Raw genomic sequence first — 18,227 nt, forward strand, 5'->3', positions numbered from 1 at the left:
CCTACAACTCACAATTGCACAAAAACTTATATAGAAACCTGACAGCTGTCCTTCCTTACAATCTATTTTACATACATTCACTCCCAGCAGAAATGTACAGTCTGCTGGCAAACTCTTATATATACATAAACCCAAGAAAATAGCCAGCCAATGTCTCTACTCCTACACTATAACTAAACTATGGAACAGCCTACCAATCAATATCACCAGTACAGAGAACACAAATATGTTCAAAACTGAACTAAAAATCTACTTTTCTAAATCTTGGATCTGCACATGCCCTAAATTCAGTAACTAACCTCCAAATTTTCTTTCCTCAGCTCCCTCCTCCCTTCTGTCTCATTATACTCTCAACCTCCTACTATACATCTCACTTAACACCCCCCACGTAGCTATCCCATTTCCATATCCTTCTCCCTCTACCTCACTTTCTTTCCCAAAATAACATACAATTTTATCTACCTACTTTCTATCTCTCTCACCTTCATATCCACAACTTATAAATATAGTGTTTTTATATTGTCCTTATTCCATCTTAATAATTAATCTTCATAAAAACTAATGGATTTTCAACTCTCTCCTTTGCATCATATACTTATAATCCTCCTGTATAGAATATCCGATATTTTATCACTATTGTATTTTATGTAAAATGTAAAATAATGTAAAATTATTTCATTTGTTATCATATGCTTGTAATTTTGATGTAAAAGTTAAACTAATAATATGTTTTCAATATCGTAAGTATTGCTGGAGCTTTTCTCCCTTTGCCTCCTCTGAAAATTGGTCTTTGACTCAGTCGAACTTTCCCTTTACCAAATGTCAATAAATAAATAAATAAAGTAAATAAATAAATAATATATTTTTACCAGGTTCCTCCACATGATATCTATAACATAATCCACAAAATAATAAACTATTGTCTCTCTTCCACTGCACAGACTAGCCACATAGTTTTTATTAGTAATTTAACATTATTGTGTGTAAAAGAAAGTTTCAGAATCTGTACTCATCACTGCCGTTTCTACATGATATTTTGAAAACTATGTAGGTTTCACTATTATACCTGATAAAATGTACTGATGGTACATTTAGTGTCACTATTATTTACTGCAAATAGCAAGTCAACACAGCCGCACATTGGGTAGCTGCCATCTTCAGTTTTGGAAGGCAAAGATTCCCTAAGTGCTCTTAGAGATCCTAATACTACAAATACTACATGCTGTTTCTGTCTTACAATCTTCTTCTATCCTGACATAACTGCCACACTCAAGCTATCTACATTGCTTTCTTTAGTATAAGCATTAAGAAAAGAAGAAAAACATGTTCTATGAATTCAAATCATTACTGCTTGTATCACTAAGATATTCAAACCCTACATCCACGGACTGTTTTTCTTTAGAGAAGGACATGGTTTTATCCCTGCTCCCTATCCCCACTTTCACTTGTCCCCCATATCAGTAAATCTGTATAACCTTCCAAAAGCCACACCTCCTATTCCTGCTCATCAGAACGAAAAAAAAAACAAACCTCCTTATCCTATATTTTACTATTTCAAACATAACCCTGTTAGTAGTCAAGACAAACTCTACTCCTCTACACTGTCACTATCACTAATATTAATACCTATCCTCATAAGCATAACTTCAGTCATTACTGCCCCAACTTTCCAAACATAAGTTATCAACAGGACTGCTGTTCAGCTAAATTAGCATCTCAAGTGCATCCTCTCCAACAATAATTAGACCACCAGTAAGTGCCGGCCCCACTACCGTATATTATCTCAATACAACTCATTCAAGCCTATAGCGCTTTTTTGTATTTTTTCCAGTTAACACCCATAGCTACTTATGGCATCCCAACATTTTTTTTTTGTTTGTATTCCTTAACTAAACAAGTCACCAATTAATTCTAGGTGGTATTACAAAATACAAGCTGTATTTAACAAAATAATACTAAGATTGTTAATCTCAGATGTCACGCACCAGAGAAATTAATCTATGATTTTTCCCTTTATTATTCATATTTTATATCTGCAATCATATTTTCATAACTAAGAGGCCTACAAGTTATTGAGGGGTATGGTACAAAATGTCCTGTGGGAAAATGAAAAAAAAAAAAAAACATTGCCTCTGTTCAATTACAGTAAGCCATACTGGAGATATTGGTTGTTAGCTGCTAGTAATTATGAAAATATAAAATATGTCCATATGTACTTAATACTTCTGTAACTGAGTGACTTACAAACTATTGAATTGCAACACATGAAACCTTAGATGATGTTGAAGAAACCTGTCAGTGACACTTGCACTCTAAACAGCACATCTTGATATATATTCAGGATTATTAATGTTGTTAATTATACAAATAAACAAAATTCTTCATATTTCTGTAAATATGTCTCAGTAAGCATACACATATAAAAAAGCTAGCTTTTTGCTGTAATTTGAAAGCTTATGTCAGGCTAACAAAAGAAATTTGACAAAACACATCTAGGTTGTGCAGTATCCAAGATATAAGAATTTGTGCAATATTTCAGAAAAATATAATTTTGGGCTTGTATGCATAATAATATAGTACAGCATTAATATAAAGACTGTCACAGTAATGACAGTTATCAATGCAAAGAAGACTCTTTACTGATAACGTTTGCACCATTTTAATAACTTTTATTGTTCACAGAATATTTACATTTCTTTGCATTATGTTTTTTTAAGTTGACTTTCCAGAAAATGCTTTGGAATGTAAGGGTGTGTGTAGGCTGATAGAGGTGTGACATTCCACATCTCATAGATGTTAATGAATTAAATACTTTAGCAACCTATCTTAGAAAATATATGAGTATAACACTATTAATATATTCACCATGCCAGTTAAACTAGTGTCTCCTTACTTCTGTACACCACTGAACAGCAAAGATGTGGTAAATGTGCAAGCGTTATCAGCATTTATGTTATTTGTGGATGTGTGTTCCTTTTGCTGTGTTTGAACATTAAATCACTTGTGTGTTGAAACTGCTGGTCTCTGGTGCCTAATTTTGGATTTCTGTACACCACTGCCCAACTCTCATATTACCATATTTTGCCTACCTATCAAGTCTCCACAAAAACGGTCCACTCACTAATAAACAAACTTGGCCAGCTGTTCTTTACCAGTTACTCTCACCTAATACCTCATTTGCTCTCAAAAAAATTAATTATCTTATCACCACAACAGCAATCAACTAAGTTCACTGTCATACAAAATAACCAAAGAAAAAGAAATGGAAAACATATCAACACAGCAAAAAAACCTGATTTTAACACATGGAAACATATACCTAACCCTGGGTTAAACTATCTCAATCTTCACTCCATCCCTAAAATTACACCCAGAAATACCTCAAAGAACATAAATAATGTCAGTCAACAAGAGAAGCCCACCCAGCATGGTTTAAAAAGACACAGTCTTAATGCTCTCAGTCTCTGAGCTACTCATATGGATCGCAAAGCACAACCCTCATATATTAGCACTAACTGATAGTTAATTAAAACCCCCACATAAATGATGAAGCAATTTTCCACCATGGTACAACATATGTAATAATTATATAATTAAATGTACAGGCAGGGTTACAATCAATTTCAGACTAACTTGGAAATGTTAAGTTAACCTTACTCACCACCAAAACTTGACCTGGAGGAAATTATTCTGGGTCTTCTTAAATAAATGAATACAAAACCCTTTGTATCACAGGAACCAACATCCCTCTAAATACAGCTTACATACAACAGAGAATACATTAGGGTGGATTGCAACCAACATATGATAAAAAACACTATTCCTTGATGATCTCTCATTGTAGACTTGTTACACGATTCCCAAAATAACCCAGATACTAGCATAAAACCTTTTAGCCTAACTCAAATAATCACTCAACCTTCAATATACAATAGGCTCTCAAATAAAGAAACCATCTTAGACTGCATCCTAACTAGCAAACCAGAAAATATCTTGGTGTCATGAATTCTCCCTGCCTTTCTCAATGACCATCACCCAACCTGCATTATTAGATATTATCAAAATGTTAGCAAACCACCCCAAATTAAATAAAGCCTCCTTCACAAAAGAAATATTAGCAAACTTCTTCCCCTAGATGATGCTGTATCTTACTTCAAGTCCACCTTCCTTACTATTTTGAATCAACAAGTCTTGTTATAAAGCATGGAAAATGTCAAAAGGACAAAACATACACAAAATTATGAAGATATTGAATCCTAAGAAACAAAACACAAATACTATCAGTTAAAAGAAAATACTATATGCATCTATAAACCACATATCACATACATCTAAACAGCTCTGTTCTGCCATAAACTCTGTCTGGCAACCTGGTAGAAAATCTCAGCTAAAGCCCATACGTACAGAAGCCAACAACACAACAGCATGTAAATTCAATGAAGACTATAGAAAAGCTGCCACCGGTCTTCTAAATTAAAATCTTCTTCAGTATCCACTGATCCTAACATATTCCCCTATAACACCAATGTCTTTACTCTAAAATATGCATCACTAGTTCAATAAAAAATGCATGCAAAAACTAAAACAATTAGCCTTGCAACAGATAACCCAACATCATAATATAGCAAAATAAGAATAAAAACCCTATCCTGCCCCCATACCCATCCTAATTAATGACAAAGTCAGGAATCCTATGTACCCATCCTGCTGAAGGCATCCTACATCATCACTCTACAAAAAGGAAGCCATTCTATAGTACTTCCAAATTACAAGCTCACTGCTATTCTCTCACCCCTTTCCAAAATACTTCAAAGATGTAGCCATACCCAAGTTTTATATTACCTCTTAAGCAAACTCTTGTTATCCCCCATCCAGCACAGCTTCCATCTTCACCAAAGCATACAAACTGCCCTCATGTCCTCCCTTGACTTCGTTAATCAGAAAAGAAACTTGGTACAATTGGTGTTAGCATTATTCTTAGATCTCTCAAAAACCTTTGATAAAGTTTCTCATATAGTATTCTCCACAGACTCCAAATCCTAGGTCTATCAATTGATGCCAACATACCTTAGTAATAGGGTACAGTGTGCTAAATAGCAGGTCTCCTTCTTCTTTACCTTCTTCCTACCAATTGCATTTAGAGTTCCACAAGGATCCATCATTTGGCGCATTATTATTTAATATATTTATTAATGACATCCATAAGCAGCTAATGAAGTTGCAATAATTCAATATGTTGATGATTCTACACTAGTTTTCTCAACCCCTTCAACATCTGAACTTCAAAAGCTTACACAGAAGTTCTTCTCTTCCATTGAGTCCTAGCTTGAACAGTCCTACCTTTTACTTAACCCTAAGAAAAACAACCTAATTACATTCATGCCCTCCAATTACAAATCCCACACACCAAGCTGCTTGCTGGTTTTACTACTGAAACATTCAAGTTTGACATATACATTGAACACACACTATATGTAAAACACATTGCAGACTGGGATGTCAATACCAAAAGTAGTACAGCTACAAGATCCTCTCTCTTCTTACCCGGACTACTCTATGCCTCCTCCATATTCACCAATCAACAAACAAGTCTTGACCAAGCTAGAGCAATGCTACAACAAAATAGTAAAATAAGCTACCAACCTCCACAGACGAACCCGCTGCTGTATACCCCTCAAACAAACTAGTCTGACTTGAATTACCAAGCTGCATTACCATAACTCAGCTAAAAATGCCACATATCTTCCACAAGCTTTAGGGCATTCAACTATCACTAACATTCTTCAGTGGTGGAAACCTGCTATAAACTTAGGATCTAAAGAACAATACTTAACTAAAGCCATGAACTCCAACAACTCCCATGACAATGTACTCTACTCTGTCTCAAAACCATTGAATAAACTACCAAACCATATCAGACATATTAAAAATTTCCCCACTTTTAAAGCTCAGCTCAAACATCAGCTACAAAATTCATAGCTCTGTACATGTAAAGCTATACCTGGCTAAACTGTTACTCACATCACCCAATCCTTTCATATTCTACATATTTCCACTGTACTAGCATCTCACTCTAACACATCACTGTGACCTCATAAATATAATATATATGACTGTGGTGGCACACCATCAAGGAACATTACATAATTCACTAACTTAGTCTCTTGTGCCTGAAATCATACATGTGCCCTGTCCTATCCTCTGTCTTAATGTCTAAGGCCTGAAATCATTCATATGATCCATCCTGGTCCCTGCCTTAGCTTTTGATGCTAGAAGTCATATATGTGACTCCAGTCATGCTAAGGCATCCTTCAAATGTACTGCTGACTCAATAAAATTTAAGTCAGGATTTTTTTTACATTATCAGTGTTCATCCAGGTTGCAATTCTAATTGCAATATGCCTCTGTACAATGTATACTTGTCTAATGACTATATATCAAGATGAAATTCCATATTTCTTTTTATCTGTATAATGTATTACCATACTATAAATACCTTACTATATATTTAAACTACATGCACTATTTCCACTAATGGCATTTTGTAACTGATTTTTTGTCACTTTGCAGTTTGCAGTTCACTGGTTTCACAATCTTCAGTGTATTACAGCTATTTTTTTCTTTCTCTGTTTACTTATGTAGAACTATTGCAATGTGGTTAATTTATGTATGTTAATTATTTTGCTTCTTTGCATCTTAATTTAACTATTTCAATTATGCTGTGTCATTTCATAGAGCTTTTATACCCGGGCATTCACTGAAAAATTATGGCATTACCCAGTCTGACATTCCCTAGTAAATAAATGCAAATAAATAACATAAATAAGAAATACTGCAATGACACATATGAGGTGTAAACACTCAACAAAGTGGATGTAATTGCTGGGTACAGGGGCTGTCTGTGTACAAAAATACCTGGCAGTCTATCATTTACTCAAACTGAACAGTCATTATTCTGGCTTTGCAAGACTAATGTATATTTGTGTGAATCAAGTTGGAATACTTTTCTGCAGCTACCATTTATGTAAAAGAAAGCTGAAATATAGCACATTGGCCAAAACTTTTACCACCTTTCATACATATGAAATGCTTATAGTCAACAAAGTGGCTACAATTGCTGAGTGAAAGTAATTGACCCTGCTTCCATATGTTTAAGTTAAACAGTCATTAATCTGGATTCTAATGCATACTTGTAAGACACAAGCTAAAACACTTTACTCTGGCTACTGTATGTGTGAACAAACATGAACTACTTTACAGTTGTCATTTATTTCATCATTTTTTTATTACAGTCAGACATCCGAGGTGTACACAGTCACCATCTCAAACTACAGATCCCAGCTGGCAAAATAATGTAGAACCAAGTCAACAAAAAATATACAACACAAATATCTATAAAGAATAAACAGTTTTTAATCAAGTTGAGTGCTTTCATCCAATGATTTACAAAGACTTTATCAAAACCATTTGAAAGCAGTGCATCACCCATGTAAATATCTCAAAAAGACAGTCACATGACTTGTACCAACCAGTAGAATCTCTAAATAAATATACTCACAGACATCTGCAGAAAAATTCTACTGAAATCAATATCACAAGTAATCCAACTACACAACATATTTTTAAATGAAATGTAATTTTGAAATGGAATTAATGAAATATGATTTTTCAACCCTGGAGCTCTGTGTCTAATCTAAGCTGTCATTCCAATTCCAATTCTTTATACTTATAACATTTTCTTCAAAATCCCTTCACCTGTGTGTGGATCTTGAAAATAATAAAAAACAAGAACTTTTTACAATTGATAAACTGTAAAGAATGCTTAAATAGAATGGTATCACTATTTTCTTCATTATATCATATTGATGTTCATAAATTCAGAACATTAAACTTCTGTTTCTGTTTTGCTGATGTACAATGCTTTACAAGATAAACACTTGATCAGGTATACAACTGATTTAGAAGTGCAATTAAAATTATCTAGACAAGAAACAGTCATAGAATAATTTTGCCATTTAAATAAATCTACATCGTGAACACTTCCATACTTCAACATCTTAGCCATAGTTTTGGAATTGTGAGTTAAGTTTCTAAAATATTTTTGATGTTAAAATTCTTCTTACGTACAACTTTTGGGTTTATTCCTAGCTTGTTACATATCTCGCCTGAAAAGGCAGTTCTCTGGTGTTTCTCCAAAGCGTGCCTAATGTGTCTAAATTGACTGAAAATAGGGTCATAAGTGCTCTACATTTCAAAGAAAATAAAATTGTTGTGCAATGTGAGACTCATAAAAGTTTCAATAAACCTTACATAATTAGTGTCTAACTTATCATATTGAAGGAACATGTCCATAAACTAATTAAGTCCTTCACAGTCTGGGATTACTGTGTACAAATATTTCATATCAGCCATTACAAAAAAAACCTGGTGAAAAAATAACTTCTGCAATACACTTCAAAAAATACCAAGAAGCTTTTACAACATGCTTGAATTGGTTCAAAAATAACTTCAGTTTCCTATCTACAAACATGGTTAAAGGTTCTGTTCTGTAATAGAGCTGTTATCTACAACAATGGGTCTCGGTGGTGGATCATTTTTTTGTGTATTTTCAGAATGCCAAAAACAGCTGGAACTACTGGATTTGCTACTTGCAGAAGCAAAGAAGCTCTCTAGAAATAACACCTTAAATTAAATAGTCATTTAAAATTTATTTTATATTGGCATATGCAATGTCAGTTTCATTTTTTTTATAAACACTAGTATAAACGTTAATGTTATGAAGTAATGCATGCCTCTTTGTAGAATAATGCTTCATGAAGCACAAAGGTTTGTCATGTCTAACATCAAATATGAACATAAGTTCATCACTAGAAAGGTTAAACTGTCTAAATTTCTTCTGACGTGTACAGAGTTGGCTGAAATCATTTTCACACAACCTCTACAAGAGGTAAACTGTAGAGCATTTATAACCCTTTTTTTCAATAGATACAAATATCATTAGGCAAGTTTTGCAGAAACATGTCACTGTTAAAGTGACACACTGATCCCATATGTAAAAAAAAAGGGGTTGCGGATGGATGGAATGGAAAACTAACTTTTCAGGTAATATGTGTAATAAGCCAGGTGTAAAATCAAAAATTGTATTTAAGAAGAAATTTAACATCAAAAACATTTTAGAATCAATTTCAACTCACAGATGTCGAAGTGTGGAAAGTGTTCAAAACATAGATTGCTTCTGATGGCACTAATATAGTAGTACAAAATGATTCTAGGACTATTTCTTGTCCAGGTAATTTTAATTGCAATATTAAATCAGTTGTCCACCTCACCAAGTGTTTATCTTGCGAGGAGTTTTACATCAGTAAAACAGAAATTTAAAGTCTAAAATGTATGAACACCAATATTATATAAAGAAGAAAAATAATGATAATGTTCTTTTTAAGCATTCTTTATAATATGCCAGTTTAAAAAGTTCTTATTTATTATAATTGACAAGCTTCACACACGGGACGGGGGGGGGGGGGGGGTTACAGAGAATTTTTCTGAGTATAAAGAATTGGAATGACAGATTATATTAGATGCAGGTAGAGTTTCAGTTGAATGACCATATTTCATTAATAGTCTTAAAATTACATTATTTACATTTAAAAATACTTGTTTTATGCAGTACTGTTACTTATCATATTAATTTTGCTGCAGATACCTGCGAGCATATTTGTTTACACACAGGTCATTGAATTATTCAATGTTAATTCAATGTTTAGAGATTTTACTGGTTGGTACAAGTCATGTGATTGACATCTTAAAGAAATCTTAGGAAAGCATAAGCCAACTGTCAATCTTCAAGCACCTCACAGGAGTGTACTCTTTGGTGGCAGTAAAGCTCTGGAGTACTTCACGCCCAATCTTTTTGATTAAGCTACAACTGTTTGATCCACAAACTTAGAAAATTATGTCCATTTTTGTTCTTCATTTGCAATGTCATTCATAATGAAAAACAACTTTTTCATTTTACAGTACTTATCCTAGACACTGATTTTCACATTAATTCAATTAAAGCACCTGAGCAAGGATTTTTTACATCAAATGTGGTCAGAATACTGGTAAATTTTCCAGAAAGGTCACTATAGTAATAAATCATGCCATATGGGTTTCCCTACTTTATACAGTCTTCTTTGCAGGCCATGATTTACATCAGCTCTGCCGATTATCTCTTTGATGGCCAGTGTTCACTCATGCCAAGGTTCCAAAGAACTTATCACGAGGCTCATTTGTAGTCATCCCTACTAGATTTTTTCCACATAAGCTTCACTTCCCTTATTAGCCTTAGAATAATATATTGTAAGTACTGTTTTTATGCTTCACAATTTTCTTTGAAGGGCTTCAGTTAAAATAAATTACTGGTGTGATTGTGTTAGTTTTTTGGCCCTTTTATTGCCACAGATAATTGTGTTTTTTATTATTTCAGGTCCTTTAGATAAAAAAATATTAGGGGTTCTGATAAAAATAAGAGAATGACGATTAGGCTGACAAGGTTAAGAAAGGAAAATTATAAAAAGAAGCAGGAAAAGAACTGAAAAAACATTTTTTGGTTCCATTTCATTTACTGATTGGAGTACTAATATTCAAATAACTCCGAAAAATCAAACCTCAGACATTATCACAAATACCAAAACTACCCTCTGTAGCCTTGAAGCTCTAAAGAGATCAGAACATAGTGCAACCTGTTATTGTCCTTACACTAGTATCTCCTAAGATCATTTCAGATTCTTTCATTAGTAGTAGTAACTGACCAATCCAGAGCTACCACTGATCCATCTAATTCAGCTTGGTAGTTTTCATATGACTGTAAACCTTCACATGGGAAAATTGTAATACAGCATGGAAAAACTCAAGATTCCTCACTTCCCTGGACCTAAGAGTTTTCTAGTCTACTCCTGGCAAACTAAGCTCTCCAATGTCACACTGCTTTAGTTTGCATGAAGTCTTTTATCCGCTTCCTGTGAGGCACATGGGGCATGATACTCTGCATGGCTCCACTAGTACTCACTCACTTCCTCTAACTGACCTGCAAGGGCACTTACCCTAGCTTCACAAACTGCATATTTCTCTGCCACATTCAGCTATTTTAGAACAAATCAAAATGTATATAATTCCATTCACATATTGGACACACACAAATACAAACATAAACACACACACAAACACACACACACACACACACACACACACATATATATATATATATATATATATATATATATATAGAGAGAGAGAGAGAGAGAGATATGGGTCTACTTTGTTTTGTTGAATCTCAATTCACTGAATTTCATTTCACCCCGACCACATCGCTGAAAACACAAATTACTGAAAACTCATTTCACTGAATCTCATTTCACTGAACTGAACTTAGTATATATGGCACTGTGTAAAGTAGTGTAAGGCAAGTAAAAGGTATATGCCCTTTTCCCCACTGTAGTGTAATCCTGGAGTTAGTATATATAGTTAGGGGGATGTGGGGGCATAGCCCCCCACCTTGTTTATTTTATACTGTATTTTACCAAAAACCTCAAAACAATACATTTTAAACAATAGACATATATAATTACAACACCAATGACTAACTCCCTCCAGAAGACAATATGTACTCCCACCCTCCCAACTATATATACCAACTTCAGGATCGCACTATAGTGGGGAAAAGGGCATATACTGTTTACTTGCCATATATACTAACTGCAGTTCAGTGAAATGAGATTCAGTGAAATGAGTTTTCAGTAATTTGAGTTTTCGGTGAAGTGGTCGGGGTGAAATGAAATTCAGTGAAATGAGATTTAACAAAAACCCATATATATATATATATATATATATATAAATATAATCATTTACCCACAGAAAGTATTTGTTTTTTTACCTGACCATGCAAAAGACGATAAAAAATAAAACAAAGCAAACGCAAAAAGAAAAATATGGTACAAACTAACCAAATTAAACACCTGACTCCCAAATACTTAATTTCACATGTGTAAATCCATGAGCTGAGATATATACTTCCTGTTCCAGATGACTAGAATTGTGTGTCAGAGATTGTTGGACATTGTTCATAGGCAGTCACTAGCATGTGGTCCAACAGATCACTGAGGATCCTAGATCAATTTCTCAGTTGCCTCAAAGCACTGTATTTTACTTGACTTTCTCAGAGCCACACAGTAGGCAAATGAAAGCTGTGGGAATAAAACCCTGGACTACAGGAAGCTGCTTGTTAACAATTCATAGCTTTACTCCTCTGTGCAAATGTGGGGGTCTACAGTTGTAAGCCCTCCTCAATATAATTCCATAATTGTAAACATATTCCATAAAGCTCAACCTGAAATATCCAGAATGGAAGACTTAGCCATTTCACACACATAGTGTACTAGACTAGATCAGAATTGCAAGGCAAAGACGGAAAGATGTGTTATGAATGCCAAACAGTAAATTGCCAATGAATGCACCTTTATATCCATAGGAACCATGGTCTAGAATGCATGTGTACTATGTTAGCCCACTCCTTGAAAAAAAAAGTTTCTGCTTTTCATAGATGCTCATTCAAAGAGGATGGATGTGCATGCCAGAAATTCTGCTGTTTTGCATGCATCCAGGGAAAAAAGTAAGATAAACATTTAGCTTCTGTGGTATTCCAGAAATGCTATAGTCTGATAATATTTTTTCATTTTTCAGAATGCTTCCCTCCCTCCATGTCTGTCATTCTATCACCCTCATTCGAAGATCTTCAGCCTGTTTTGCTCACACTATGCATGTGGACTCTTAGTATGATAGCATGAGATGACTGAAGATAGCCATCTTCAAGGCAGCCATGGAGAAGACTTTTTCCTCTCTTGCAATGCAAATGAAGATAATGAGAGTGCTTCTATTTTTAGGCTCTAACTCTACCACTGGTCGCTGTTACAGATATTCTTGTCAATCAAAGGGCCTTCTACATCCTCTTTCAGCTCCTGCAAGCCTCCCCTTGCAATTAGTGAACAGCAGGCCAGAGCCAGCACTCCTTTCTTCCATGGGATGGCAAACTCTTATCAACATCTATACTCACCCTACCCCAACTTGCTTCTTCATTGCCTTAGTCACTACCTGAACAGGGATCATCTGGGATAGTCAGAGCTTTGTCCCTATAGTGGCCGATGGCTGATCCTGTTTTTCCAATATGGAATCTACAAACTTTATAAAAAGAACTGAAATCGATTATGTAAGCAGTGCACCATTTTATGGCTCCCCTAATGACCCGCTAGATTAAACTGTACAGACATTGAATAAAACAATGTAAAAAATAAAAGTTAAGACTGTGGAAACATGATTGTTGATTTCTGTTCAGCTACAGAATCATTCTACAGATAAAAAGAAGTTTATCTTCTGCAGAAATGCGTACATCAAAAAGACCAAGATCCATATTTGACTGGTTTTCACAAGGGTTAAAAACAAATATCATGGAAAACACAACAGGTATTGAAACAAGCATGTAAACAGCCTCAGAATGAAGATGATTTATACAGAAGTTGAAATGGATATGCAGTTTTTAACATCCAGCCCACAGACCTACTCCTTGCATCAGTCTGCTGCTTTGGAGGGGTTGAATTTTGTGGTCCTCTTGTTTGGTAGTTTGGTGATATTAATACTATCCTTTATATTCTTTGCTTTTTTGTTATCGGAATGTGCTTGTTTTGATTAAACTCAATATAGTCTCACATGGAAGTGAAATAGTTTTTACATCATACTTGGCATTTGTAGCATTTCGGAGGACTTTATCATAACTTCACTGAGTTGTTTGTGATAATTTAGGGCAAACTGAGCAGACCTTTTGGTTAGATAATGACACTGAAACCTTGAAAGGTATATTTCCAAGTTATCATCTTATAAATGCCATGCAATAAAAATATATACAATTCTAAGTGTTCAAAATGTAAGCTACTAATAATTAGAGTTTATAGAAGGAGTTCTTAGCTAAGGAAAGCGTGATATTTTATCTTAGATGCCTATGAGTAATTTTGACTAGTTCCACAGCTCTTTAAAAGGCTTTTAATTAGTATCCAGTCCAAGGTGGTTCTAAGCTTCTGTCACTGCTAACTCTTTTGTGTTCACTATTAATGTAAAAGTACCTGTGGTGGTGAACTGTGAAGACTAAAAGTTAGATTTCTTATTAAATCTGTTAAATAATTTAAGCTGTTTGTCCTGCCATTTCCCTCCCTCACCACAAAAGAGGCAGGAAAGTTACTGATAAAATCACTCTTTCCCTTCAAAAGCAGCAATAAAGTCTTAGGTTCAAAACAACAGTTGTTTTATTTTAAATTGTATTTATTTACTTATTTATTTGTTTGTTCACTGGGTAAGTGAGCTGATCTGAAGACCCTTTTCCATCACAGCCCAAAAGAGTAGGTCAACACAACAAATACTACAGAAAATTACACAATTAAAGCAGTATACAAGGAAACACAACATAATATTTGCTTTCAACAATATTTACCAAGTAAATGATAAATATAAAGTTAATATCTCACAGGAATAATAGTAGGAAACATATAGTATTACAGAATGTACATAAGAGCACCATGAACATCAGGGCACTTAATTAATACAGGTAGTTAGGATAGGAACTGAATGGAGGGGATGCTCTGAGGTAAGACTAGCACAATAGCACTGAACTCAAGCAACAGGCACTGGGCTACCTTTTCTGTCTTTTCTGTTCCCAGTACATTTTCAGCAGGGGTGACTCTTTGTAGAAGGAAACTGACACATCATTTTTAGTTAAGCTTATGACAAAACACAGGATATAGTCCTTCATCTTATATCAGTGGAAAACTCATTATTATTACTTCTAAATTTGTCTTCGGGTATGATTTTATAATTAATATCCATTTCTAACCCTTTTTACACAAGCAAAGTTTCACATTTTGCTAAAGATGCTAAACAAATCTACCTTCTAAGCTTCTCTAACCATTAACCACAGTAAAAGAGCCAAAAGCATCTATCATTCAAGAATGGCAGCTTTTTTATTAGTGGACACAGAGTTTTCCCATCAGTAAAACTAATTTGTCAATTCCACCACTGAAAAATGTACAAGAAACTAGCTTTAAATAAATACTTGTAAATATGTGTGCAATGGAAAATTTGAGATTTTTCCACATACATGTTTTAGGGTCAGGCAGTTGTACAGTACGCGGAACTGGAGCTGGTTTTTCTACAACAGCATAGCCAGCAAATGCAGGGTGTGACTTCTCTGGCTCAAAGTCTTGAAATACAGCTGTGTCCACAGGGATCTGAGAAAGCAATGAGACAGCATCTTACTTCCCAGAAAACAGCAAATTGTTATGAAGTGTATTAGTAAAATTTAACACTTTATTAAAATCCTAAACAAAACATGTAGAAATACTTCTAGCACACTTGCAGGCATCACAGAACCAATAAAATGTCACAGTTTGCAAACATGTTATGCTAGCAAAATGTGGAGATAAGTAAAACATGGTAGAATGTAAGCAATAATTATCTATTGTATTTTGCAGAGAAATGAACATTTAAAGAACAGATATGTTTTATTTACTATAAAACCATTAAACATCATACACCACCAACGCAAAGCAATTATCAGACACAGTACAGTTATGATACCTTCTCCTCAAAATAGCTCCATTATTCTATACTCCAAAAGCTATAGAGAAGCATAAAAGCCAGGATTCAAAGACTTGCCAGCCACAAGCAGTAAGAATGTGGCCAAAAGGGCCTACTGTCATGATTGTGGAAACCAGCAATTCAGAGATACATTAGCTACAGCGAGAAAATACCTCACCACAAGTTAATTTGCACATCTTTGAATCACTCAGTGATTACAGTCAGACAATAATGTCAGACAGTTTCATTCTTCTTTTTGTTCAGAAACACATTGTGATGCAAGATCTGTTTCTCTGTTAACCCTTTAAGTGGATTACAGTAATATTTAGAAAGGTTCCCTGGTGTCACCTAATGTCCCCTCCCCCAACTTTGTCTGGATGTCTTCAGCACGGCACTTGGAAGTCACAAATCCTTAGAGTCAGTCAAGAATATCAGAAAGTTTCATACTTCTTCATTCTAATGTGCAGCTTCTTGCTGCACAACATGTTGTTCTATCAATGTTTACATTGATTTCAAGGTTATTTCAAATGTTTCCATGGTGTTCATTGTCCCCCTTCCCACTATCCCTGTACTTCATTCACTGCTCATTAATTTAGGGGGAGTTGAGAGGTATGGCAACATCTCACCCGCACACATGTGTGCACGTACACGCACACACACACACACACACACACACACACACACACACACACACACACTCGCCGGACACCACTCATACCTCTGCATATACTCTCACACATACACAAAAACACACACACGTATATATATATATATATATATATATATATATATATATATATATATATATATATATATATATATACACATACATACATACACTCCCCAACACTACCTGTCTGCTAAACTCTTAAGCATTTACGTCGAGCAATCTCACCCACTGAAAGTAATGGGTGAATGCAAGCTTTTCACTGAGTTAATCTTTGTGACTGGCAGTTAGGATTTATGCTGCTGACAAGCTCAATGAATCACTCAGAGGCATAAATCACTTACAAGAGGCATTCATTTATGGGGTAGAGCACATGGTTAATTATCATAATCCTTTCCATGAATGCCTCATTAGCTTTGTTGTAGGCCAGAAATTCAGCCCACCATGGTGCTCCACCTCTTTGAAATAGGCACTGTGGTATGGCTGTCTAAGAATCAGAAATGTTACTCTGTCTTTATGGAAAATGAGTTCTGGTAGTTTGCATGATAGTACTTGTAACATGGTTTTCCATGAGAGGTATACGACATCTGCTGAGGCTACTATTTCAAAGGGTTTTGGGTTAAGGTTTGAAGCATGATAGCAATATTCAATGAAAAAAGTACCCCTGAGAAAGACTTTGGAAATTTTAAGAGAGGCAATATAGGAGTCATTATTCCCTATGTGAAAATTTGAAATGGCAGCCATCTGCACTTTGATAAGAGAAAAATTAGACATGTTCTGGAAGTCTAAAATCAATGGGAGAGAAGCAGAAAAAGGATTCAACCCTCACTTGCTTTGAAAAAATTGTTTTGGTAGACTGTGTTTGTGAGGAGGAAATAGTATGAACCATCAATGAAAAAAGTCTGTCATTTCTGGCTATTATCACAGTTAGAGTAACCATACAGTCAAATTTAGGGTTTGTAGATCCGATAGATGCAACCCAGATGGGTGACTCAGTAGATCTGGGCTGGGATCTAACACCCATGGACAGTGAATTAAATGAGACCAAAGGAATGGGAGCAACATCTACCAAGGTCAAAAAGGGGCAATGAAAATCACTCTGGCCTTGCACCTCCTGTCTTTCTGAATAAATTTTGTCAAGACAGCAATTGGGGGAAAGGTGTAAAGGAAACCTGAGGGCCAAATGTGATCTAGAGCATCCCTAGGTTACTGTTTCTGTATGTAGAGGGATTAGGGCAAAGTAACTGCTGCATTTGCTGTTCAGGTATGAGGTGAAGCGGTCACAGCAAGGTTGCCCCAGTTGCTGAAAATCTTTGTCACCACTGCTTGGTTGAGGGATCACTCATGGGACAGTAGAATTCACCTGCTCAACTTGTCTCCTAGGAGCTCTGATAGGGTTTCTTGGTGAAAGGACGGTGAAAACCATGATTATGGGGCCCATCTCTGTGACTGGGGTGATGTCGTTACCTCCCCCTCAGGTCTGAGGGGGTCTGTCTCCAGAAGTTTCTTGATGATAGCCCTGTAATTTTTTGAATCACATCTTCTTACCACTGATTTGATTCCTAGACTAGGTCCTTGGTGGGGTAAGTCCGTTTCTCCAATCTGTTCAGTGCCCTTGACTTCCGGTTAGGGCAATGAAGAGAAGAACTCTCCTCATATAGTTCTTTTTTCAAGGTGGCTGCTACTACCATGGCGTCTACTGGTGGCCCTTGAGTAAATGTTTCCTGTTCTTTGGGGCCAATAAAATTCTATCAGGCTTTTTAGGTCCTTCCATATCCGCTGTGCTACAAGATCTTTGAGGGGGATTTTGTGGGTGGTGCCACCCAGCATGCATATCAGCCAGTACCAAAGGCCTTGAGGAACACAGACTCATCCTGGGAAAGGGTTCTGGTGGACCAACCTC

The 18,227-nt window shown here is 35.4% G+C and overlaps 1 protein-coding gene across 4 annotated transcripts in view; it reads right to left on the bottom strand.

Moving 5' to 3' along the window:
* Positions 1–18,227, bottom strand: part of IQCK (IQ motif containing K) — a 1,183,927-nt gene that overhangs the window by 950,671 nt on the left and 215,029 nt on the right. For all 4 annotated transcript variants that reach the window (XM_044089750.1, XM_044089749.1, XM_044089752.1 and 1 more), the window contains exon 3: positions 15,179–15,308. In XM_044089750.1, the coding sequence (XP_043945685.1) occupies positions 15,179–15,308 (130 nt within the window). The remainder of the gene's footprint in view (positions 1–15,178; positions 15,309–18,227) is intronic.

Source organism: Protopterus annectens, chromosome 12.part0 (genome assembly GCF_019279795.1).
Source record: "Protopterus annectens isolate FY-2018-M chromosome 12.part0, PAN1.0, whole genome shotgun sequence".
NCBI lineage: Eukaryota > Metazoa > Chordata > Ceratodontiformes > Protopteridae > Protopterus > Protopterus annectens.